A 26,832-nucleotide genomic window follows, 5' to 3' on the forward strand; every position below is an offset into this window, starting at 1 on the left:
TATTTATTAAAATAGTGGAGGGGAAATTGTAGAAGTATCACTTTAATTTTTACAGTCAATTTACTTATTTGACCACCTATTAATCCGTCGACCAATCCAAGTACATTACAGGTATCAGTGCGCTTTCTGAGGGTGTGCTCTCCAAAGTAAACATAGGATGCCCAGGTACATAGGAAATTCAGATAAAAAGCATAATTTTTAGTATATGTATGTCCAAAATATTGTAATATTTGTAGCATGGAACCATGTATTTTTTTTTTTTAAACGAATCCTATAACTCTACTTGTGGGGGCCGTTTAAATTGAGGAAGAACTGATATCCTCAAAGTGATTTGCATCACAAACACAAAAACATCCATTTGCCTTTGACTGGAGTATAATGCAGACCAACTTACCTGTTCCTCATTCCTTTTAATCAAGCAATTTCGACCTTTCTCAGAGTTGGAGGTGGTGGTTTCCTGAAAGTGTACTTACAGATGTAAAAAGGAAGGTGTTTCACAGCAATAACACAGAACCCTCAGCACAAGGCAAGCCCGTGGCAGCAGCTGTAACACACGGAAACTCTGCAGTGCAGGGGAGTGACCTGATTCAGGACTGCCCACTCCACAGGGCCCAGGCACCCTGCATCCAGGATCACTTCCTGCCATACCTGCCCTGCACCTGCTGCAGTCCTGAGCTCCCCATGCTCCTGCCTTCTCTCCTGGAGAGCGCCTGCTCTCAGCTGCCATAGGAGGGCGCTGGAGAAGTGGTTTGAAGCTGAGAGGCAGGGGCTCCTCTGCAGGTCCTTGTAGACTCCACCCCTTCTGGGTGAACAGCTTGGAGTCTTCTAAGAGAGATCCTCAGTCACTTCTCTCTGCCTGTGACTTGGTCAAGAGACAAGCTCCCACCCATTGGCTTCTGTCCCAGGGGTCACTTCCTTTTTGGGTAGGATTTGAGTTTTGAGGGATATTCGGCTCCTCTTATCATCTGGTCCCAAGAGGGTAAGGCATGTAGTGGACTCTATCCCTACTTCTAGCTTTCTTGCTTCCTGGTAAGTATGTTGCATTGGTCAATGCTCATGGAGTTTCTTTGTTTTGCACGGGGTGCCATACTAAGGAATTCCTCATTGTTTTTTGTTGTTGTTCCCATTGCAGCCAGTCAGATATCTGCCAACCTGGAAGGGAGAATGATGTCAATCACCAGGAAAACTGGGTTACCTGTTACTATCACTTGTGATATTCAACAAAGCACCAACAAGTACATCCACTGGTACCTCTTCCAGGAGGGCAGGGCCCCACGACGCCTTCTCTACTATGACTTACATAACCCCAGGGTTATGGTAGAATCAGAAATCAGTCCAGAGAAATACCATGCTTACGCAAGCACAGGGAGGAACTCTAGGTTTATACTCCAAAATCTGGAAGACAGTGACTCTGGCATGTATTACTGTGCCACCTGGATGTGGCACAGAGATTCAGACCTGCCCTATGCCACACTGAAAACCTTGCTTGTGGCTGCTCCTGGTACACTAGATAGACCAGCCTCTGTCTCACTTCTTTCCCAACTTCACTGAATTCTGAACAAAAGACACCCTGACAACCTCTGTGGAAATCAATATGGAGATACCTCAAACAAATAAAAGTAGATCTACCATTCGATCCAGCAATCCCATTACTGGACATCTACACAAAAGAAGAAAAGACATTCTATAAAAAAAGACATCTGTACTCAAATGTTTACAGCAGCACAATTCACAATTGCAAGATGTAGAAACAACTCAAGTGCCTATCAATATATGAGTGGATTAATAAAATGTGGTGTGTGTATATATGTATATATCATGGAGTTCTACTCAGCCACAAAAAAACAATGGTGTAAAACAATACCTTTTGTATTATCCTGGATAAAGCTAGAGCCCATTCTACTATGTGAAGTATCACAAGAATGGAAAAAGAAGCACCACATGTACTCACCATTAAATTATTCTTAACTGATCAACACTTAAATGTACATATAGTGATAACACTCATCAGGTGTCGGGCAGATGGGAGGGGCAGGAGAGGATGGGTATACACACACCTAATGGGTGCAGTGCGCACCATCTGGGGGATGGACAAGCTTGAAGCTCTGACTTGGGTGGGGTAAAGGCAATATATGTAACCCAAACATTTGTACCCCCATAATATGCTGAAATAAAAAATAAAACATAAAATAAAATAAAATAAAATAACCTCTACAGTTGATTCTTACTGAAGATTTAAAAAAACAAACTGGTGTCCTATGGTAAGAGACACATAAGAGTATTCTAGAAAGTTGCTCAGGGGCTCCCTCTCAACCCATCAGACCTTCCTATCTCACCCCTGGGTGCTGCTGCTCTGGCAGGTCCTCACATTTCTCCACGATAATCCCACAGCCACGGGCAAAGCCTCCAATTCCTGCTCCCCTCCTGTGACCTCAGTGCACTAAGTGAGCCTGCTTTAACCTGCTCTCCTCTCTCAGGGACCACAGCGTTTCAAGATTTTGTAGCCATAAGGAAGCCTGTCCCTTAGCTTGAAGTATAAACATATTCTTATTTATAGCCTCCCAATCGAGTGGAGGTTTTGTTCTGCACATTCATTTCTTTGATCTGTATGGGGTAAAGTAGGAATCTTAATGTGGAGAGCCAATTTCTCCCCAAGTTATTGACTAATCCATCCTTACCACCAGTGTAATGCCACCTTTGTGACGGTGAAGTTTCCACGTGCCCACACAGCCCTCACAGCTCTCTCTTCTCCTCCACTGTGCATGTCTGCTTGTATTTTTACCGGTATCTCTAAGGACATGGCCAGAGCTGGGGTTGCCATGTGTGTACAACTTCAATTTTACAAACGGGGCTGAATCCCTGTTTTGTGTATCCCTGTGCCAGGAGCACAGTATTTTAATTACCATAGCTTTATTATAATTCTTAGTTTTTCATAAGCAAATTTTCTTGCTTTTCTTTTTTCTGAATGTCTGTGGCTTTATTTTATTGACGAATAAACCCCCCATATATGTGTACATGTATTTATTTATAACTGTGAACCAATGAACTATGATAGAAATGCGTTGTGTATGTTATAAAACACGCACAAAAATAAATAAGGGTTGGGGGTAGCAGAAATAAGGACATGTTGGTCAAAGGGTACAAACTTGCAGTTATATGATGAATAAGTTCTGGAGATCTAATGTGCAGTGTGGTGACTACAGTTAATGATAATGTATGTATTCGTGAAATTTGCTGACTGTGTAGGTATTGAGTGTTCTTAACACACACACACACACAAACACACACACACACATACACACACACTCACGGGTAGCTATGTGAGGTGCTGCATGTATTACTATTAATTAGCTTGATCATGGTGATCATTCCACAATGTATATGCATATCAAAACATTGTGTTACATACCTTGAATGTACATAATTTTTACTTGTCAAGTGCACCTCAATGAAGGTGAAAAAGGGGTAATTAATTCTAATAAAATTCAAAACTTTTTTAAAGGAAAACTTCTATTTTAGGGTCCTAAAAATCTTCTTCTAATAGGACTTCTGGGGAAAATACCCCAGTGCTAGCTCAGAGGGTGGGCATGTGTTTGGGGCAGGGATTGCTGTTCTGCGCTTGTCCCTTCCTCCAAAGCCAGCACTCTCGTGTTGGTCTGTTAGTATAAAGTGGCTGAATGAAGCAGGAGGTTTGTCTTCAGCCAGGTCTGGCTTCGTGTCCCAACTCAAAGTCTCCTTAGGTATGCAGGCTTGGGAAAGTTACTTAAAATAACAGCCTTATTATCTTCATTTCTAAACTGAGGGTGATCATATTTATTCTACAGAGTTATTTTACGATCTAATAAAACAATGACCATAAACGCATTGGTGCAGCGCTAGAGTGTAGCAGCTGTCCGACCAATGGCAGCTGTTATTACAGTATTATTCCATCAGCATTCTTTAAGCCTTGCTCAAAACTCTACCTATTTATCATCACTCCCTTCACCTTGTGGTCAGATTTCCATCTCTCCTCTCTCTGGGCCCTTTCCTCCTCTTCCTCTGTTTCTCACTTCTCTCACCAGTCACTTCCTTGCACCATTAGGGAAGCAGCGTTCAGGCCCTAACCTGGCCTCTACTGCCCACGAAGGCGTGGCTCATCCCAACAGTTTGAAACAGGTCACCCTGGACTCCTCTCGCCCTGCTGAGGACACAGAGCCATGCTGGGCCGCCTTGGCCTCCTTTGGTCCCTCCGTTTCCAGGTAAGTCTCTATCCCAAGGACCTGTGGAGGGGCTGCGAGGCTTTGGGCCGTCCTCCTCTCCACCCACATCTTGCGGGGCAAGGGAAGCTCAGTCACCCTCCGGTGCTTGGTCTGCACCAAGGTCAGCTGCATCCACTGGTACCAGCAGCAGGAGGACCAGGTCCCAGGAGGTTCCCACCTGCTGGCCGTGTTCAAGTCGGATGTGCAGTGGAATTGTATCCTGAGAGTGGATAAAGAGATAGCCACGGAGGCCAAGGTGGCAGTAGCTGTACCCTGTTGGTGCTGAAGCTTCAGAGTCGCAATGAGGGCGTGGACTATGGCACTGCCTGGGGCCTGGACTCTCACTCCTCATCCACCCAGGCCTTGGGCATTTTTGCTGGCTCTTGGTCACTTGGGTGTCCCCAGTCCATGGAAGCAGAAAAGCCCTATCCCCGGTCCCTCAGTGTCCTGGTCTCACTACAAGTGGTGAAATAAGGTTACAGAGGGGCCACCTTTCAGCCTGGCACAGACCCAGAGGCCTCTCTCCTCAGAAGGGACCTGTTTAAAGATTTGGAGGATGACATGTGCTGCTCAACCCAGGGCCACCAGCCGCATGTGGCTATTGAGCACTTGAGCTGTACCTAGTGCAATAGTCCAAGCTGAGATGGACTGTATGTCTGAAACCACATTTTGAAGACAATATAAAAAAGTGAAATAACTCATTCATAACTTTTATATTGATTGCATGTTGAAATGATTACATTTTGGTTATCTTGGACTAAATAACAGCAGTATTAACACCAACTTTACCTATTTCTCTTTACCTTTTAAATGTAGCAACTAGAACATTTTAATTTGTGGCTCACATTGGTAACTCACATTTATTTCTATTGGATAGCACTGTTAGAGACTGATAATGTAAGAACTGGACCATTTCCCCTGAAGAACACACTAATGAAATAGTTTGCAAAAGATTTCAAGGGAGAAGGATTCTCTGGAGATTTACCACAAAATGGTTGAAAAGCTGAGACCGGAAGCCCACTCCCATTTCCAGCGTCAAAGTTCTTGCCCTTGGAACTGTCATCATTTTGCAATAGAGTCAGGAACTAGAAGCATAGGGAACAACATTGCCTGCTTGTCATACCCTCGTCCCTTGGCAGGGCTGGCACAGGAATTGATATTGTAGATTATCATCATGGCAGGGTGATGCAATCAACTCTAGATGGGACACTGGGACTTTGTCTCTCACTTCTTTTTGGACACTACCCCAGTGTGGGCTTTGGGGGGATCCCAGCTTCTCTGGACCTCTGTTGTCTTATCTGAAAAACGGAGGTGAGGTTAACCCAATGGCTGCTAAATTATATGACTATAATTCTGTATTAAAGCAGTCATAAAAATAAGATATCACTATGACTTTTACCTTTGTATAAAACAGTCACCTTATTTAATAGAAAAAGAAATGAAAAAAAAAATCACCTATGCTAATGATCCCCCAGCGCCAAACAGGAAACCACTCTGCTGCTCTACGTGCAGAAGGAAAAAAAAAGGCTTTGAAGTCTAAGCTGAATTTAAACACTCTTCAATTGAAGATTTAAGATTTATGTATGACTTGATGGCATCAATAAAAATAATTAAGGAATGTAGAGTCCAAATGATTCCAAAGGAAACCAGTCCCTCAGATTCCTTCTGCTGGTCTATCTCCCTCAGCTTCCACTTTCATGCTAGAGATTCACAATTAAGACACTCCTTGCTTCTGAAAGAGCCCAACATCCCCACCCCCTACCACAGGGTCTAAGTCAAGGCTAAGACCTCCCAGCCTGTGTGAGAAGGAGACGGGGAGCAGAGGGGCTGAAAAACTTACCTTCGTTCTGCCTTTGGGTTGTTCCCTCCCCATTGCACCGTTATTAACAAAACCCAATGGGCTCGGGGAGGAGGGACCCTTTCTGCTTCCTGCCTCCTCCACTGCCTGACTCCAGAGAAGAGTGAATTCTGTGAACTGCTGATTATCGGGCTGTGGCCAACAGGAGGAACTAGCTCTTCACTCCCCTCCGTACAGAACAATGTCTTTGTCTTTCCCCAGGGGGAGACTCTGGCACCACAGTGGACCTGCACACCACAAACCCCCATATTCACTCCTCACTCACTCCTGCTCTGCTCTTTACACGCTCTGTGATCTTGAGCGAGGACTCAACCCTCCAAGCCACCAGTTTTCTCATCTCCAGCACAGAGAAAACAACAGAGCCCAAAATTTCTCTCTCTCTGAATTATACTACTTGATTCCAGTTTTAACCTTTGGAGTGAACAACTAGCTCTTTCTTGTATGAAATTCCCTCAGGGAAACATTTAGAAACAAGAGTCTATCTTTCTTGATCTCACCTTCAAGGGACTCATCACCAGCCTCTTCAACTTTTATTTCTAAGAAATGGTCCCAAGTTTTTTCACTTACATCGTCACTTGCTTTGGAGAACCCTGCAGTTAGTCTGTCTCTAAACGAGGTGTTCAGCAGGACAAGAGCATGGCGGGTGCATTGCCACTGGTGACCTGGGCGTGTTCATAGAACAATCACCATCATTTTTTGAGGGCTCACGGTGCATCGGACACCATTCTAAACACTGTTCTAAACACTCTACCTGGGCTAACTTATTTATTCTTCACAAACACCCAGTAAGGTAGGTCTTGAATTTATTCCAATTAGCAGATGAGAACATAGAAGCAGAGAGAGGTTTTCAAAGACCCTCTGAGGACTTTATCCTCACAAGCAGGGTAGAACCAATCTCAAATCTGTCACTGACAGGCTGTTAAATGTTGAGTCATTTCCTTGTCTGCTTCCAGTAGGGCACTATAGGGTTTATGCTACATTTATGGACTTAAATGTAATAATGGCGACAAAGTGCTTGGCACATTGAAGACATTCAGTAAGTGTCCATTACCTGTAAAAATTATATTTGAAATGGTGGTGTCTCATTGACGGAAGGAAAGGAAATACTACAATGGCCATTCATCCACTCAGCGGTTCCTTCACTCTTGTCAACAAACAGCCAGCAATAGAAAGATAAATAACATCTCATCTCACTCCCCTGGAAACTCTCAGGGAAGTCCATTAAGAGAGAGCATTGAGTCAACAGGCCAAGGCCTGGGGAGGAGCTGCTAGGAGAGAGGGAGGCACTAGGGGGCGCTACGAGAGCGGCAACTGGAGGCACCGCCAGCCCCGACTTCCTGGGTGAGGGAAGCTTCCTGGAGGAGACAGTGCCTGAACTGATCTGATCCCAAAACGATGAACGGGAGTTAGCTAGGAAAAGTGGGACACTTTTCCCAACACAGACCAAAAACCCTGCAAGTCGATCTGTAAAAGTGGATCATGGAATGCTAGGTAGAGGGTGGCTGAAGGTGGAAAGGCAGGGAGGTGGCGCCCACATCATGCAGAGAACCTGGACTTTATCCTCAGAGGCGGGGCAGAGTAGGGAGAAGGATTTCAGGCAGGGAAGTGCCTTGACCAGATCGGTGCAGCGGTCGGGTCACAGGAAGGTGGGTGGGACGGGCCGTGATTGGAGGCCTGGAGATGAGGGAGGTGGAGGCAGGGGTGAGCCCACAGATATTTGGGTGGCAGAATCCACAGGAGTTGGAGTGGATGAATTAGGTAGAGGGGAGAAGCATGAAGGCTGATGGATGCCCAGGTTCCTGGCTTGGGCAAAGTGGGTAGTTAAGGTCGTTCATGGAACTAGGAAGAAGGGATGGGTCTAGGAAGGGAATGAGCCCGTGCTGGTTGTGTGCAAATTGAGTTCAAGGTCCTGTGTCAGACATACCAGAAGATGGCCAGTAGCCAGCTGGATATGTACACAGATAGTCCCCAACATATGATTTTTGACTTTAGGATGGTTTGAAAATGATATGTATTCAGTAGAAAACATACTTTGAACGTTGCATTTTGATCTTTTCCTGAGCCAGTGATGATATATGTGTATGATGTTCTCTCACAACGCCGGGCAGTGGCGCGAGCCACATCTGCCAGTAGGTAAAGTAAGACTAGAAATCTGGATAACAGCAACTCTGAAGGGATGGATGGGGGAAGAGAAGTTTGTAAAAATACCCTAGGACAGATGAAATGTCTTGGATTAGAGAAAGAAAAACAGACAAAGGAAACTCTGTTTCATAGACAAGAAGCTGGGGTTTAGCAGAGATCCATTTTCAGGTAGCTGAGGGAGAGGATGTAAATCTGAGCTTAACCAGAATCAAACAGACTGTACGGAGTGTTCAGACCTGTGAAGGTGCCAGTAGGACCCCACACTACAGCTGAACAGAGGTAAGTGGATTGATGAGCCAGCGTCTCTCCAGCTGGTTCAAGACAAGCGCTTTGTGGGCCACTGGTGCATAGCACAGCCCCAAGCACCAGCCACACCGGCCTGACAGCTCGCTGGGGCAACTGAGGATTTCCTCTGTGAAAGGTAGTGGGTGAAAAGAGAGAAGACCAAGGCCATGGCTTACGTCACGCCACGTCCCCATTAGACAGTTCTCTTTGGCTAGGTGCCATATCGGTGCATCTTCATTCCCAAAGACCTCAGCAAAATACTTTGTACGTAGTGGGAGCCTAATGAATATTGTTTGGATAAATGAATCATCTCAGAGTTCTAAGGGGGCCACCTATACTCTGTGGTCTGATCTAAGGTGGCAGACTTTGCAGGACTGTCTTCACACAGTGTGGCTGTGCTAACAGGTGGTGGGGACATCCCTTCACAGTGAGGCAGGAGGCCCCCATTCACCCCCACCCAGGGGAAGTTTGACTTGGTGGACTGAGCCACACCACAGTGGTCTAACGCTTCTTGGAGGTGACTACTGGCTGCCCTGGAGGACAGTGCAGTTGCTGCAGACATGCTGTCACTGCTACAAGTGTCAACTCTGGCAGTCCTGGGGGCTTGTAAGTTGTTTTCCTCCCCCAGTTACTTTTGACTGGTATTCTCTAATTTTATTATTTTTTAATTCCAAGTTTTTGGTTTGTTTACTCTCCCTCTTTCTTGTTCCAGTGTGTGTATATGGTGAAGTTCACCTAGAGCAACCGCAACTTTCCAGCACTAAAACGCTGTCAAAAACAGCCCGCCTGGAATGTGTGGTGTCTGAAGGAACAATTTCTGCAATGTCCCTATATTGGTATCAAGAAAGACCTGATGAAGTCATACAGCTCCTGGCATACGTGTTATCTAATGACACTGTCAGAATGGCACCAGGCATCGCGTCAAACAAATTTGAGGTGGACAGGATACTCGAAGCTTCCACGTCTACCCTCACCATTCACAATGTAGGGAAACAAGACTCAGCCACCTACTATTGTGCCTCCTGGGAGTTGCACAGTGTCACACAATTAGAGCCATCTCATTCAACAAATGTTCATTGGTTAATTCGTTGTTATGAATTGGGAAACCACAGTTACCACCAGTGCGCTTTTACAGTCTTCAGGATAGGTGTTCATGTGCTGACTTTATGTGGAGTTGTCAAATTCTATGTTTTCTCCAAGAGGAGGCTTTGCATAAGTATACGAGGGCTGTCTGGAAAGTATCCAGCCTTGTAATATCTTCTTGTTATACTCACAATGGCTGGATACTTTCTGGACAGCTCTTGTATACAAGTGATAAGCCTCATCGTTTCAGGAATCTGCTGTCTCTCCAACAGTTTTTCCAGATCACCCATGTTTATTCATCTGGGTCAACCTCCCCAACTCAGTGTATTTTTTTTCTGCCAAGATATATACACATTTGTGTGTGTGTGTGTGTGTGTGTGTGTGATTCTTTCGTACTAGTTGATTTGCATTCCATTAGGTATCTTGATTTCCCTGTCTCCCTTGGTTTAAAAATCTGTATTAGAATAGAAGGGATTCATTTTCCTAGAGGCTAAAAGGTAACAAACACAGCATGATCTAACCACAAGTAGGGCAGGGTGCAATGACTAATATATCACATGCATGCCTTGGAGTGGTGATGTTTGATTTTGCACAAAACTCATAAACACTTCTAATTGAGTCCATGTCCAGGTCTACTTTGGATTGATGTTTGAGGAATAGTTCATTTTCTGGCTTAAGATTCCATTCATTGAACAATAGTTTTTGATAGAGTACTCTGAGCCAGGCATTACGAACAGCAGAAATAACAAGGCGCCTGTGCTCTTCTGTTGGGACACTTTCTTCTACTGGGCTGCCATAGGCCACTAAAATGACAGTCAATTTAAATACATTTTGTGGTTATAAATCACTTGTGGATTTTGGTTACATCTAGCTCAAGTCATGGTTTACAATTTGTTGTTGCTGTTGTTTTATTTATTATTTATTTTTTTGCCATGAAACTCTTTCTTGAAATATGTGCTTACATATGTAAAACAGTAAAGGTAGATTTCTGCTGGTAAAGAGTTGAGAGACGAATAATTCTTAGTCTCATCTTCTCAAATGTTCTTATACTTTGGTCCTTCCACAGCTCGATAACTGTCTGGCTGTGCATGGGACGTACACAGTGGTCAAGACCTGGGCCTCTCACATCTGACCGGGCTTTAGCACAGAGGAGCCCTGTGGCAAGGCCTTGAGCTTCTCTAGCACTGTTTTCTCACCTGTGAAGCAAAGGTCCTGTGGTTATCTCACGGGTGGTTGTGAGAGCTCCTGGAATGATATGTGTAAAGGGTTTGGCCCAGTGCTTGGCATATTGTGACAGCCCAGTAAGTATTATCTGATAAAAAACAAAACTGGACAAAGCAAACAAAATAACAACTAGCACACATACATATACAGCCATGAGTCGCTTAACAATAGGGATATGTTCTGGGCTATGTTCTGGGCTATTTTGTTGTACGAACGTCACAGAGTGTACTTACACAAATCTAGATGGAATGGCCTGCTACACACCTAGGCTCTGTGGTATAGCTTGCTGCTCCTAAGCTACAAAGCTGTACAGCATGTGACTGTATTGAATACTGTAAGCAATTGTGACATCATGACAAGTACTTGTGTATCTAAATATATCTAAACATAGAAAAGGTAAAGTAAAATACGACATGAAAAATAGAAAATGGTACACCTATATAGGGCAGCTCCATTATAATCTTATGGGACCACTGTCTTTGACTGAAACATTATGTGGTGTGATTGTATATACAGGAACACACACACACACACACACACACACACATATATACACAGAGCTTTGTATATCCAGGGCTTATCACCATATCTATCATAGGGTGTCTATTATAGTTAATAGATAGAATAGTTAAATATGAAGACACTCTCACTAGAGTTCATCCCAAATTAATTTAAAGTAAGTTTTCAATCATGGCTCTATGGGACCTCAGACTGACACACAGCTGGAGAGGACACTGGCCTTGCACATGGTGTAAACAACTATTATGGGGGAAAACTAGCCCATATTTGGGGTCATTTGCTCCTCATGCCCTTCTCCTTTTGGCTAAGGTGAGCTTCACCAGGGACATATTGGCCACACCAAAGGCAAACCAGCCAGAGGTAAACCCGCTCTGTCCCAAGTAAACAGTTGCCAATTGAATGGTTGTTTAAATTTGTGATTCATAGACACACTGAAAGCATCTTATTAGAATGTAGTAGGGGCTCAATTAATATCTATTGAATTGAGATTGATATTTTGATTATTACTGAAGTACTCACGTTACCTAATGTGTCAGGGTTTTTGCACAGATGGATGCCCTAAATATTCTGATGATTTTGGCTCAACTTATTTTCTTTTCTTTTATACTTGAGGTGGGTGAGACACAATGACTCTGAGCAATAGAACCAACGCTACATTATCTAATGAAAGCTGAATGAGATCTAAGAAAATCTGCAAAAGTGATATTTTCATATAACATATCATCCATTGCCCAACTCCCCACTCATACTAGTACTGTGGCAAAAGTAATGGCTGCTACTTGGGAGGCATCTTATAAGCATCACAATGCTAGAAATTCCCAGACCCAGCTGGAAAGCCCTGTTAACTGTTTTGTCTTAAGTGCTTTTGTTTTCGGTCCTGTGAATGGTTCTGCAGAGGCAGCCTGGGGCAGAGAAAAGGGTACAGACTTCGGAGAGGCTGTCTCTAGACATTGATATCATGAATGTTTTTTCCTATGACATTTCTGTATTTGCTAAGTTGTCTAATAGAAAACACTTATTGCTTTTGAATTTTATTTTAAAATTTACTTTTAAAAAGAATTCACATGCTTTATAATACTAAAAATATCTCTGCGTATTATTGAGCACTAAGAGACAACAGATAACGTTTGCTGGTTAGAAAGAACTGTTTGATCACTTTTCCTTTCTTCTTCTCTAGAAACTTTCGCTACCTTTAAAAAGCAAAATGTTGTTTTTTTTTCTCCTGATTCTTACTGATCCAGTATGCTAAATTAAAGAAAATATTAATGCTTTGGGTGCTCAAGGTAGCTTATGGGGCTTGTATGTCTTCCTTGGCACTAGCATTTCCAAGGCTATGGATCCAAGTCTTGGGGAAAAACAGAAACAAATTCCTTCCATGGGTTAATTGATGTAGAAGAGAATGGCTTCTCCTATGTCCACCTCTCGGATCCTGGGCATCAACCTCTGGCTATGGAGTAGATGACAATATTTTATATATTGGCCACTGGGGAGGATGCAGCCAACTGAAGGCCACCTGTCAGGGAGGGAACCCTGATCTCATTCTCCTCCTATCTCCCAGCCTCCTGCTGATGCTTCCATTGGCTTCCCTCAAACAGCACCTGTAGAATAAAGAGGACCATTAATACAAACCAGAGCAGTCAGAGTTTTAAGTCAGAGTGAGCTGGAGAATGGACCTGGAGCAGCAAAGAAAGAAATCAGATAGTAAAATAAGTGGGTTACCTTTGACTCAAAATAAGTTAAGATGAGCTAGGGAGCGAGAAGACTGTTTTATCTAGTTTGTTCCGTTTCACTGTCCACAAAACCACCAAGATCCCATCTCCAACAGAACAGGATGTGTGGCTATTCCCTCAGTAACAAAACAGTGAACTTAACAAGTCTTGAGAGACCATCACAAAAGTATGTGCTTTTCTAATCAATTTCTTAATAGGACCACGTTGATTATTCATAATGCTTTTGTTCTTAGGGTAAGTGAAGGATTCTCAGGTATTTGTTGACTCATTAAATAAATCACCAGCACATAAGTAAAATAAATAACATAAAAGTGATCTACATTTGGATAATGATTATGGTGCTTTATGATTGTGCTGCTTCATGAACAAATCTTATGATTAATACAATTTTGTGTTCTTCATGTTCTTTAAGACAACAAATGAGTGTAGAGCAGTGAACAATCCCAACTCTCACTGAATGTTTGAGAATAGAGAAATAATCTATCCCCCCGGTTGTTATAATTGTTCTTTCTCTTTTATGATCCTTAATCCACTTTCTTGATATTTTTGAATCAACTAACAATTTCAATCACATGCTAATAGTATTCTCCTGTAGTCCTGTTTTTTTCTATTTTTTATTTACTTATAAATTAAAGTTATAGAGTGATTGTCAAAAAACCATATATTCATAAAGTAGCAGAATTAGAATTTCCAGCTCATGAGTCAGCAGACTTCTGAGACTTTCCTTTTTTTTTTGCCTAGCCAAAGAAAAACAGAAAAGTTAATTGCTTGGATATCTGAGTTGGATATCTGGAGTATTCTCTCAAGAAGCTCACTTCTATATGAACATAAATAATGTAATAAGTGTTCTGACTTGCGTATAATAAAATAGCTTTTGTTCACTGAGTACTTTTTATGTACTAATCATTTTATACTGTATCCTTCAATTCATTTAATCCTAATAAAATACTGGGAGATAGCTATTATTATTATTATCATCATCTCAGTTTATTGATATTTTATAGGTATGAATTTGGGACTTTGATAAATTAGTGACATGATAGTAAGTGGGAAGGTTGGGATTTGAATCTAGGTCTATCTGATTACAAAACCTATTGCTTGATCCCAGAGTGATGAGCAAAACAAAACAAAACAAAAATTTTTTAATGGAGAGATTTTGACAGAAAATAGAGGTTTTTACCATTAATTTTATAATTAGGTTTGTTTGTTTGTTTGTTTGTTTGTTTTTACCTGCAGCATTAGACTGCATTCCCCAGGGCCACATGAAGTTATTTAAATTAATGCCTACAGGGTTTACTTAGAGACAAATCTGCAGAGAGTTTTCTGCAGAGAATTTTATCATGCAATCATTTTTTTTCTGACTTCTATGCTTTTTTTTTTTCAAAAAAAGAAGTCAAACACTTTTTTAATAAACACTGTGTTTATTGAGCAACAGAAAGGCATCAAGAGGACACACAAAGATATGCCTCTCAATTATCTCCTTTGCTGCTGTACTCTCCCACTCTCAGTCTGCTGGGGAGCACAGAAATATTATCCAAACATGGATGGAAAAGAGAACATAGGAATAGACACAACTGCAGCCTGGCCTTAGATGGCCACGTCATGCTCTGCTTTCTGTATGGCTGTCCAGGGAGGCCGTGGCATGGGCTGAGGGCCAAGCTGGTGTCGGCCCTGAATTTTACATGGCTTTTCTGATGTAGATATTATCATCCTCCTTTTTAGATGAGGAAGCTGGGATTCAGAGAGACTCTGTAACATCCAGGATCATGCAGGCATCACAAGTAAGTAGCAGAGTAGGGATCTAAAGCCGTGTATGACTATTATTAAAACCCACCCTTTTCCTACCATACCACACTGGCCCAGCAAGAAGCGGAATAAAAGACAAAGGGGAGAAGAGGCGGGTGAGGCTTCCATGCATTTTCATGAGGATAAAGATCATGTGCCCACAGTGTACCCAAGTACACTTGTGGAATTCTGCCTGGAGATGCTATTGATGCCATTTGACTCTTTAATGAAAAGAGTTGAAACAGAAAAAAATCCAATTACTGGAAGAAACATAATTAAACAATCAAATATCCTGAATATTCTTAGTAAGTATTGGTAGGAATAGTACTATGCTATTCACTATGTCCCTCAAAGGAAATGAAGAATTAAACTTAAAATTTTTTGCTTTTCTGGCATATATAGTTGTTCTGAGAAGGCAGAAAATAATGGACCACCGGATAAGATTTATCGATCAGAATAATCAAAGAAAAGTATGGTCAAATAAGAAAAGGAGAAAGTCCACTTTTGTCACACGCAGCCTGGTTAAAAGAGTAAGAAGGATTAATGAAATTCCTTTTGTCATCAAGTTGTCTAATACTGAAAGGACATATCTTGGGAAAATAGCATCCCAAATTTACAAATACTTTGCTATTTATAGATCTTTATTATTTTTTGAATCAAACGTTTCAATTAACTAATTTTCACCACCTCCTCGGGTACAGAAAAAATGTGATATTTTCAACCAGCTCCCTCCTTGCCTATGTTTGCTGCAAGGTGGGATGTTGGGGACCTCTCTAGGGAAAGAGGATGGGTATGGCTGCCCCATGACTTTGGCCGTGAGGCTCTAGCTGACAGAACCTCCACTGTGAGGGCAATGGCCTCAAGATGGGCGACTCTTCTGTCTGGAGATACATTCAAGTCAAGGAACTAAGACCACATAAAGAGCATACCTCAAATCCAAAATTAGGCCTCCCAACAGTGGCACTGTGCTCAGCCTGCTTCAACAAGGAGGCAGAGTAGAGAGGAAGGAGGTGAGGGATATGGAAGCCACTGAGCTCCTGCGTTGTGCCAGGTGGTGTGCTATGCATGTATTTAGATGAATGCTGGGAGATAGACGTTTCTAATTAATTTTCATAGTTGAGGGCACTAAGTGTCAGACAGCAACAAATCAAGCCAACAGCAGGCAGAACTGGAATTAAAAGAAAGATGGAATGATTTCATGTTCTCTTCTATAGCACACTATGTGGACTTGGTATTAAAGAAACAGGTTTGAGTTCCAGCTCTACCATTCACCAATGGAGAGGCCTTATACTAATATTACACCCTCATACCCTCCGGGACTCTCTTCCTGTCTCAAGATACTGTTGCTTGGATGAAATAATCCAGTGCATGTAAAAATGTTTTGGAAATTGTAAACACCACATCAAAGTAAGGAATTATATTAATAGTTATTTTTCACATCTTTCATTCATTCCAATAAGACCTCTAATATGATTTATCTCCTAATGATACCCAGTATTTATGGAGCTCCCACTGTAGGGACTGTATCCTGCTTGATTCAGTGGGTGGGTTTAACAGCCTTACTATGGCCTTCTGTAGTAAAACAAAAGTTAGCATGGGATATATGAAGGTGACAGCTGACAACTGGCCACAGTGCTCTGTGCTGAGCGATAGAGGTATGTGTTGCTATGTCCACTTTGAACAGAAAGAGATGCAGGCAAAGAAGATGAAATGATATTGCTCAAGAGTGAGTAGAAATTGACATGCTGCATGTTTAGTGGGAGTTTCACTTTGTCCCAATCCTGGCTGAGACTCAAAGCTCAGGAAAATAGTAATGAGTTGTGCCTGCATCCTAAAGAAAGGGACTAAACCAGGGATGCTCAGCTGGGGGCAATCTCCCCTCCAGGGCACGTTGGCAATGTCTGAGGACATTTTTGGTTGTTACAACAGAGTGGGAGTGCAACTGGCATCTAGTGAATAGAGACCAGAGATGCCGCTACACATCCTACAACACACAGGACAGCCCCCAGGTGACAAAAAAAATATCCAGCGCACAATGTCAATAATGCAGAGGTTGAGAGACCCTGAGCTACCTATGTTTTCCACAGACTTGCTAAAAGGTGGACAAAATTGTTAACTCTAACCTTTGGCCCTGAGCTATCCCCCCCATATATAAGAGGAGCCTTGAGAATCTCTGGGGACTCTAATTCTGCAAAGACTTTGTCTAAAAAAGCACTGCTAGGAGAGCCCCAGCAGCCCCCTCCTCTCCCAGTGAGGAGGTGAGGAGGCTGCTCTTCCCCCTCCTCACCAAAAGGGATTCCCCAGGAGCTGCCCTGGGTCCGGAGCAGAGCCCTGCATGGGGGCTCATGTAAATGTTTGACCTGTGTCATGAGGGTTTGGTGGGCAGAGAAATCAGTGAGGACTCTTACCTGGAAAAGCTGACAGGTGGCTTCAGGTCATAGCAGACTTGGTAACTTGGACCAACTCTCCCTGAAATCACTTAACTAACCTTGGTGGAATAATAATAATAATAATAATAAAAGGAATCTCCCTAAAAGTTTCTAAGAGCCAAAAAGATAACAAGGTATGAATAAGTGTTACCTTGGCACATGGATTGATTTTCTTGGGGCCATATAGATGTAGGTAAAGCTCCTATGTGTTCCTAACCAATTAGCAACCTCAGAAATGACTGATCTGGGTGCAGGGCCCTGAGACATCCGATTTCTTTGCTAAGTAACAATCTAGGAGGCCCCCTCCTCCTGCCTGGCACCTGCTGCTCCAGGCTCCCTATCTCCTCAGCCTTGTTCTGGGGCACACAGCCTGGGGAGGAGGGAGGTTATGGCTACAAATAAATGCTTTCTCTTTACTCTGGGAATGTGAACTTGTTCCCCTATTTCTCAGATTGGTTGAGGTCTCTTAAAAAATGAATGTTTTATTTCTTGTTAATTTTGGCTGTGTTGGAAACGTCATTCTTTACATTCCAGTTGAAACTGGATAAATACAATTGAAGCAAGTAAAAATATTTCAGTAGCAGGAAGGAAGCATATGTTTTCACTGCAGGGTATCCAGATATAACTTTTCATCATACACACTCAAGTACTGGCAAACACCGAACTCATTTTCAAGGTCAGTTACAGGCAAATAACTGCAACATGAGATATATAAAATTCTGTCTGCTTCTCTTTGGTCATTAATATAAAATTCACAGCAAAAGAAGACATGATAATCTAATATAGTTTTCCCTGGGAACTTATCAGGTCAACGGAGCCAAGATAATGAGCACAGGCCCCCTTATCATGTCTGTGACCACATCCTTCCCAATGTGGAGCAGCCTCGTCCGGCCCTCAGCCTGGCTAGGCCTCAGCCTCTGCCTGCAGCATTTCCTGTCTTCAGAGGAAATTGAAAAGGGAGTCAGATGACTATCAGTTGCACCCCCACAGATGCCCGTAACTGTGCCCCTAAATGTCTGGTTTGACATCATTTCCTATTGACTTAGTTTCCTACTTAGAGACCAGTATACTGAAATGGCCCGATTGTCTCAGAGAGAAGGCAAAGTCCATTATTTCATTTCCCAGAGCTTTCCAGTCATGGCGAAATGCTCAGGGTGAAGGTGCCGGCAAGGAACAAGATGGAATTCATACTCATTCAGCTCCTATTGGCTGCCAGAGGATGTAACAGCTGTTCCCTATGTTCAGAATCTCAGATGATCATCATAAAAACCCTGAAAATAAACCTACTGGTGGAAGAAAGAACTGATGCTTAGAGAGGGACAGTGATCTGTCTAAACAAATAGTCCATGCTGTTCAATTGCACCGTTGGGCCACTCTGAATGCCCTTAGTGTTTATTAACTTCATAGGAATATACTGTGGCATTTGTGGGCAAATATGAACAGAAAAGCAGTAGTAGCTCAAGATGTCACAGCTAAAGGGTCACCTTGGGCCCACATCCGGAAGAGTTCCCTTCCTGGACAATCTACCTTCGGACCCTTTTCTTTATGGGAGAGAGAAAAGGCTAAGAAAACTGAATACCTTCTTTGTTCTTATGATCTTACTTTAGCAGAAAATATGGGTGAGGTAAACAGACAGGAATCAAAACCCAAAGCCTAGACGTAAGTAAACAATCAAAATGTGTAATGAGGATAATGTTTTGGAAACATGTGCCGGCACATTTTTATTCTCCCACATGAACGTTGTTACCTGTAGCCCTTTAAAAAAATAAAGAAAGAAAGAAAAGAAAAACCCTAAACTAAACCATAAGATCATTATCCATTTAATGAGATAGTAGTTTTGCCCAGAACAAACTCACTTTTTGAGTTAATTACGAGATAGTGGGCTTAAAAATTAAGTTAAGTATATTTAGAAAAAAAAAAAAGAGTTTTCTAAAGTTCTTTCTAAAGTTCTGAATCTCCTATTCATAGGTCAACAGGCCGGCCTGGCAAACAAAGAACACAGAATTGCACGAGCTGTGCTTGACACGGAAGACTCGGGGTAAGATGGCAGTGAAGTTGACGTCCACCCAGAGAGAAGGGTGGGCCTTCCGGCTGGGGAGTGTTGTGAGACGGTAGAGAAACTCAGAGGGGCAGAGAATTAAGTGAAGGTACTTTCTGGTTCCCTTGCCTTTGAGAGCCTTATTCCAGAAAGGAAGACACTCCAACAGAAACCCAAGATACACAGAGGGAGAATCTGAGAGCATCTAGCTGACGACGAACTTCTTCCCCAGTGTGGCCGTGGGAGAACTTCATCAACAGTGGAAGGCCTTTGCAAAGATGAGCCCAAACCAGCACTACTGTTCTGCACAGGTTGTTCACGTAGGAGAGCCAGACAACTCTCAGGATCTTTAAGACCGTACAGAGGTGCTCAGGGGATGAGGGGGACACAGAGCCTGGGATTTGGATGAGAAGCTGCAGGCTGGGAACTTTGCATCCCAAGGGCGTGGTGTGGGGTCAGTAGTGGTAAGTTCAGTCTGGTCATTGCACCAGCTCATTCAGAGGAAGAGTCCAAATCCCAGAGACCAGCAACACAAAGAGCTGGAAGTTGCCGAGGATGCAGAGGGCAGCAGGAAGACGACTATAAAGACCAACTCCCACACTCTTCCCCGTGTAGTGATGCCATCCTGGGGATGAGAAGGAAGAAGAGGGAGAAATGCAGAAAAGCGTAAGAATGTATCACAATGAAAGAGACTGCTCCAATCTGGTGGAAACTACTTTAAATTGGTAATTTGTAAGTCTATTGCCTTCGAGCAGTATCAGAATGAGGATAAGATGAGACGTATCTGTTCTATACAAAAATGACCCCTCTCCCCCCCCATTGCGTTGTGGCGTGTGCATGTTCCACCACTGCGCCTGCCCAGTGGCACCCAGGTGAGGGGCACGAGTGTGGACCCAAATCCCATCCCACTCCCACCGCTGTGCACTCTGGAGCTGGGCTGTGTCAGCCTGGAGAAAGGGTGCCTTTGTCTAGCTTGTCTGGGGTGTGCCTTCTGTTATTTAGTAAAAAGAAGCCTTGTGTGCTGTGGGGGGCCCATTTAGGAGGTGACAAGTGATAGAGGCACAGGGACAAGATACAGGGTTTTAAATTAATTAAATTCACGAAGCATCCTAACAGTAAGGAAAGACAAAACTAGTCTACATAAAAATAGTTATCAAAGAACAAATGAAAATGGTATCGTTTGGATACAGTAACCAGACTTTAAATCCCAGAGCCCTGAGAAAGACTGACGGTCACGAAAAACACAGTGAATAAAAATGTCACCTGCATGGGAGACCCGCGGTGCGGCCAGGGAGCACAGACTCTGGAGTCGGGGCTGGAGGCGACGTGAGCACCTGCAGCTTCGTCTTCCGAGGAGCAGAGAGGGCAGAGCCACTGCTGTGAGCATTCGCGGAGGTAACTAATCCAGGAGGCAGAGCGTCACTCCTGCAGTAGAGAAAGGACTCAGTGGGTGCTCATTATCAGTATTTGCAGTTAAGTTTTACTTTTGTTTGTATCTCCTGTGTCCCAAATGACTGGGACAATTAATCAAGAAAAACCTTCCTTGGGAGACGTGTTCCAATATTGCTGTCTGCACTAGGCTTACTTATTTCTACCTTTACCTCCACCTCTGCCTCTCCCTCTGCCTCTGTCTCTCTCTCCCTGTTGCCTGTCTATCTAACTGTCCATAAATGAAGTGGTGGGTTTGCTGTCACAGCCTGACGTTATCTGGACAACTCAGAAACCTCAGGAACGGCAGGGACGGCAGCCCCTGCCTGGCCCGGCTGCGTCCTTTCCTGACACCAGCAGTCACACTCGCCTGACACCCACCTGAGGCCTCCAGCTTGTCCCTGGGACAAAGCCTGGTAGACCTAGTACCCAGTTACAAGTGGTCATCTGTCCTTTCCTCTGGCCTAGTCAGTTTGGTCTTCCCTTTGTTCAGATTATGTGAGAACCTAAAAAAAGTTAAGTTACTGCTTCCTCTCGATATTATAGGTACTCATTGAAAACTCTGTGTTATTCTCCTTCCTCCCCCAATCTGTCTCTCGCCCTCTCCCCACCATGAAGTTGGGTGATGCGAATGGCACCATCAGGAATATCTACATCCACAGTAGAAAAGAAGGATGAGATATTCATGCACAGTACTCAACATTGCATCTGCTACCTCAGTCCTATACTGGGACCAACAAAAACCAGTCAGGCTGTGGGGCATCTGGTAAGTGTCTGATCCATTACAACAGCTGCTCAATGGCAGTTAGGTGAGAACAAAACATTGGAAGCACTGAGAGATTCTGTCGCTTGCCCTGCAATGCTGTATATACAGTCCACAGAATACAATAGAAGAAGCCATATACAACTGGGTTCATAGTAGTAGAGGAGCCAAGAATCCCTCTTCAGTTCTGGACTCAAATTCTTCCCACATAAGCAGCTTCATCCCTGTCTCCCAGCTTCAGCCTGGGCCCTACCCTGTGTTCCCTGAAAGGCACCTCAGTCCTAGAAGTGACAGGAAAGGGAAGCAGACAGCCACCGGCTGTGCCCACATGATGCCAGCTTCATGCTCCAAATTCCAATCGTCCTGATTTCCTCCTGATCAGGGTTAGTTTCTGTCTGAGAATTGTAGAGAACAGTCAGAGTGAATCAGGGACCCTCATTCCTTTGTCCTGAGATTTCCAGGAAGTATAGATGACAGGCACTGAGTAATAAGGGAATTGCAATGAAGGGTGGACAGTTCTGGTCATGAGCATGTTACTCCGAGTTCCAGGTGTTGCACCAAATGAATCAAGAAGAATGTAAGTGCTAGAATAGAACTGTCACATAATGAGAAACCTCCATTTCTGGCTTCTGTGACATTCCCAGACCTGCATGATGCCTTGCCTGTGGTGGATCCCTGCCAAATGTTTGCTGGGATAAATGAATCTTTGGAATCATCACTGAGAAAGCACATATAGAGCATTTCCTATAATAAATCCTGGAGCATGCATCAGAGAGCCTTGAAACAAAGGGAATACATATATGGAAGAAATAAAGTGTCTTGTTAAGAACATGGGTTCTAGAGTCAGATCCTCTGATACAAATTACTATTCTGCCACTTACTCCTGTCAGAACAAAACGCATGCTTGAACAAAATGCCTGCTCTGTCAAAGCCTCAATTTTCCCATCAGTAAAATGGAAACCATAATAAGAACTTCGTAGATAATGGACAAAAGTGTCTGTAGCAGTGTCTGTAGCAATGTCTGCCACATACAATATCCTCAATTAATGTGAGCTATTAATAGTATGGAGAAGTATATAAAATAAAAACTAAAATACTTGGCAGTGTTTACAAATGAGTAAAAGATAAATTCTGTGTTTGTTCACTTCTTTTATTTGAAATAATTAATAAAGAAAAATTATGTTTCTGAAGTGGTCATCTGTCTTTCTTTTTGCCTCCTAGCAACCCTGTCCTATGTTTAGGAAATTTCCCACCTAATTCGTCTTGAAGAAAGAATGAATTCAACTCCCTCTATGAAGAAGAAAAATGCCTGATGCATTTCCTCAGCCTTTCTTCCAGGTAGACAGGTAGATAGTGTGGGCTCCAGCCATCAGACACACTCCCCACAAAGGCCACCCCGCACCCCCCGCCCCCGCCCCCACACACAGGGCTGCTAGAGCTGCAGGGTTTGGAAGGAACTGGCAGCAACAATGGCACAGGGGACCTAGTGAGTCCCAGCGTGGCTGTGGCTGCCCTAGCGGTGGCAGAACCCAGGGCCCCAAGCCAAGCTAACGCCCACAGACTAGCTCAGGCTACATACAGTACTTGGCACCCACCCTCCTCCTCCCCATTCCCAGGACGTACTCCTGTGCAGGGAAGACACACTGGCCTTCTGGTCTGCTGCCCTCTACCTCCTCGACACTCAACTCCCCAGTGTTGAGCACCTCAGAAATGCTATTTATGAGAAAAAAGGGAAAACAGGGCAGCCACCACAGGAGGAAAATCCAGCCATCTGAGCCAGCTGCTTTCTCCTCTTTCTCCTCTGGGGGATCCAAGCCAGTCCGAGTTCACATTTGTCCCACACGGCACGTGACAGAGCTGGACATAAGTGTCAGGGACAACCACTGTCCAAGGTTAAAAGAGCTTTGACACACCCAGAGATCTCAGAGGAAACCATATGGACATGATAAAATGGAAGTGAAGAAGCTTAGCTGAAGAGAGGATGGAGGCAAAGAGAAGCTCTCTAATGTGTGAAAGTGATATATGATAATATTTGACTGGTTTCTCTTGACTTTACCAGGTTACTACTTCAAAATGGTCACCAAAGCATTTTAACAATGAAAGCTGGGGTGGGGTGGGGGGCAGAATTAAATGGTTGGAAGTAGGGGGAAATTAAATTTCAAAAATGGAGTAGCAGTAATAATATCTAATAATTACTGAAAATTAATATTTATTGGGAACATAGTAGGTATGTTTAATTTTTCATTTCCAGAAACTTTGTATGTAAGTATTACTATTGCATCCATTTTAAGATGAGGAATATGAAGCACAAAGAGATTAAGAAGTTTCCACAGGGTCAGGCAGCTCCTAGGTAAAAAAGACGGTCAGTTAGTAGGTGCAGACATTAAAAATGCTTCCGGGACATGGGAAGCGGCTCAGAATGTAAGGTGAACTGAAAGAATAAAAATACAAAACCCTATACATATAAAAATAGTTATAGTCCATGGAATCACATTAATAGCCATGTATCTACAAAGAAGAATCTAGAAGTTAACTTACCATAATGATAATAGTGGTGGGTCTTAGTAGTGTGATCATGGCTATTTTTATTTTTATCTTTACCCTGTTTCTCTGAATTTCTTTAATGTGTGTTTCTTTACCAGTCTGTTCTACCTGTGAGCTGAGTGACCTTCAGTGAGCCACCTGACCCCTCCGTGCCTCGTTACCCTCATCTATAAAATAAAGGTTACAAGTACATATATGATGTGATTGTCCTGAAGATTAAAAAGTAATAAGCATTTAGGAAAGAAATTCTTACAAGTAGAAAATGCTCATTAAATATTTGGTATTATAAAAGTTAATGTGTATTAAACATGCAATATTTAAAAATATTACACAAGAAAAAAAGGCATTTATAACATAGTTCCTAGGCAAGTAGAAACCCTTTCTATTTCCATAGAAATGAAGGCACCTCCATGGCGCACTCACATTCATGCAAAGAGCTACTGAGGCGAACGCCCCATCTGCAGATACTCAGGGCAGGCGTTGCTGAGTCTGTAGCCAGCGCTAAAAGGCCCAAGGAACCCACCACTTCCTTCCCTCTCTTCAGTTCAGGCCATACCCTCTTGCCCCAGACCTGAGGTGTATAGTCACCAGGCCCCCATTTTCCTGCTTTCTCTCTGAGGATACAGCCTGGTGGACAGGATGCCACTCCTGGAAGCCTTCACCTTCTTCTCCTTCTGGGCTCGTGAGTCACTGTCCAACCATGTCAGTCTAGATGAGTGACCAAAGTAATTCCTCAATGTTTCCTTCCTACATTCTCAGATGCTCACTGGAAATTCTCCTCTTTTACTTACAGTTGGACTTGGATTATCAAAAGTGGAGCAGTCCCATATATCCATTTCCACAGAAGTAACGAAAAATATTAACATACATTGCAAGATATCGACTGTATATTTCGAAACTGAGGTTGTTCACTGGTACCAGCAGAAACCGAATCAGACTTTGAAGCATCTGATCCAAGTGAGCTCTACAAAAGCCTCAGTTCAAGTTTCCTCAGCAGGGAGGAAGAACAAAGTTGTGGCAAAAAAGTATCCTCAAAATTCCACTTCAATCCTTACCATCAATTCCGTACAGAAAGAAGATATGGCCATTTACTACTGCGCTGGGTGGTACCCACAGTGCTAGACCTGTTGAGACTGCCCACACAAGATCCCCTCCTGGGCTCTGTGGCCACCACATCCTTCCCAACAGTGGCAACCACAACCAGCTCCCCAGCTGGGCTCCCAGCCTCAGGCTCGCCTTCTCTGTGGCTCTTGCTGGGCTTTCCAGGAAGCCATCACTGATTATGTTTACATGTTAGCTCCCAGCTGACCCAACAAATTATGCTTCAGAATCTTTATTGGACACTATTTCCCTATGAGTTACAGTCCTGTCTGGGGACTGGGAGGACACAGGCTGTGGCACCATCTATCATATCACCATCCAGAGACTTCCAGTGATTAGCAAGGTGCAGGCTGACAAAGGGAATCATTGAGTGGCATCCTTGACACATATAGTCAAGATAAGACAAACTCTCTGCAATGTAACTATCACTGATTCATTTCACAGCTAAAGAAATTAAAGCTTAGAGAATTGGAGCATAAGGATCAGCAAATGATAAGGAGTCACGCTTCTTGAACTGGTCTGTGAGATCACCCCAAAGAACTTAAAAATTCTTTTTTTATTATTCTTTCTTTCTTTCTTTCTTTTTAGAGACAGGGTCTTGCTCTGTCACCCAGGCTGGAGTTGTGCAGGAGTGCAGTGGTACGATCATCACTCACTGCAACCTTTAACTCCTGGGCTCATCCTCCCGAGTAGCTGGGACTACAGATATGTGCCACCATGCCTGAATAACTTTTCTTATTTATTATTATTATTAATTTTTTTTTTTTTGTTAAGCTGAGGTCTCACTATGTTGCCCAGGCTGATTTTGAACTCTGGATCTCAAGTGATCCATGCTCCTTGGTTTCCAAAAGTGTTGGGATTATAGGCATGAGCCACCATCCTTGGCTGAATTGCAATTTTTTTAAGTGAATGCTAGGATAGCTGGCATAAATTAGGGATGGGGCAAGTGCCCTTCTTCCAGGAGGTGGGGGGAAGTGGATTCTGTGAGCACGATGTCATGAGAATAGAGCTCTGAACCACCAGGGCCATTAGATAAACCCACCATATTGAAACAACCCTTGGTTTTGCCTACAAAAAAGGGAGAGGACCTCCCAACACAAGAAGTGCCAACATTGTGTGTGGGGTGTGTGTGTATGTGTGCGCACATGTGTATAAATTCTCTATAGGTTCTTAATTCTTTGCATATATTAGCTCCTTTAACCCACACTACCTATCAGGTAAGGACTGCTCTGTGATTCTCATCATGCATATCTGACTCATAAACTAAGTGGTTCAGGCAGCTGTCCAAGTCACCCAGCTGGGATGTGTTAGGACCACCCAGGGACCCAGGTAATCTGACTCCTCTTTAGTATTACATTAAACTGCTTCTTAATCACAGGAGGATAAAAGGAGCAACACCTTGTTCTATCCCCATAGAGGAGACGGAACTATCATGGAACATTAACTAACACAAATTATTACCGTATGCTGAAACACGTGCCCGGGATTTGAGTGATTATGTGTCTTCACAAAATCAATAAAACACCAATAAATTACCAATTGACTTTTCAACATAAAACAATATAAACTCCTTATTTTCTATGTCTAATAATAGTGTTTGCAGTAGGCTTCTGGAAGAATGTAGATATCTCTTTGTTCAGTTTCCAACTTAATTAAACATTCCCA

The 26,832-nt window shown here is 43.2% G+C and overlaps 1 gene segment (V, D, J or C); it reads left to right on the forward strand.

The window, feature by feature from the left end:
• The first annotated feature begins 9,075 nt into the window (after window positions 1-9,075).
• Window positions 9,076-26,832, forward strand: part of LOC138376900 (T-cell receptor gamma chain C region DFL12-like) — a 50,519-nt gene continuing 32,762 nt past the window's right edge. The window contains 2 exon segments of the C gene segment in view: window positions 9,076-9,129; window positions 9,236-9,561. Of these exon segments, the coding sequence occupies window positions 9,084-9,129; window positions 9,236-9,561 (372 nt within the window).

The sequence above is a fragment of the Eulemur rufifrons genome, chromosome 29 (genome assembly GCF_041146395.1).
Source record: "Eulemur rufifrons isolate Redbay chromosome 29, OSU_ERuf_1, whole genome shotgun sequence".
Taxonomy (NCBI): domain Eukaryota; kingdom Metazoa; phylum Chordata; class Mammalia; order Primates; family Lemuridae; genus Eulemur; species Eulemur rufifrons.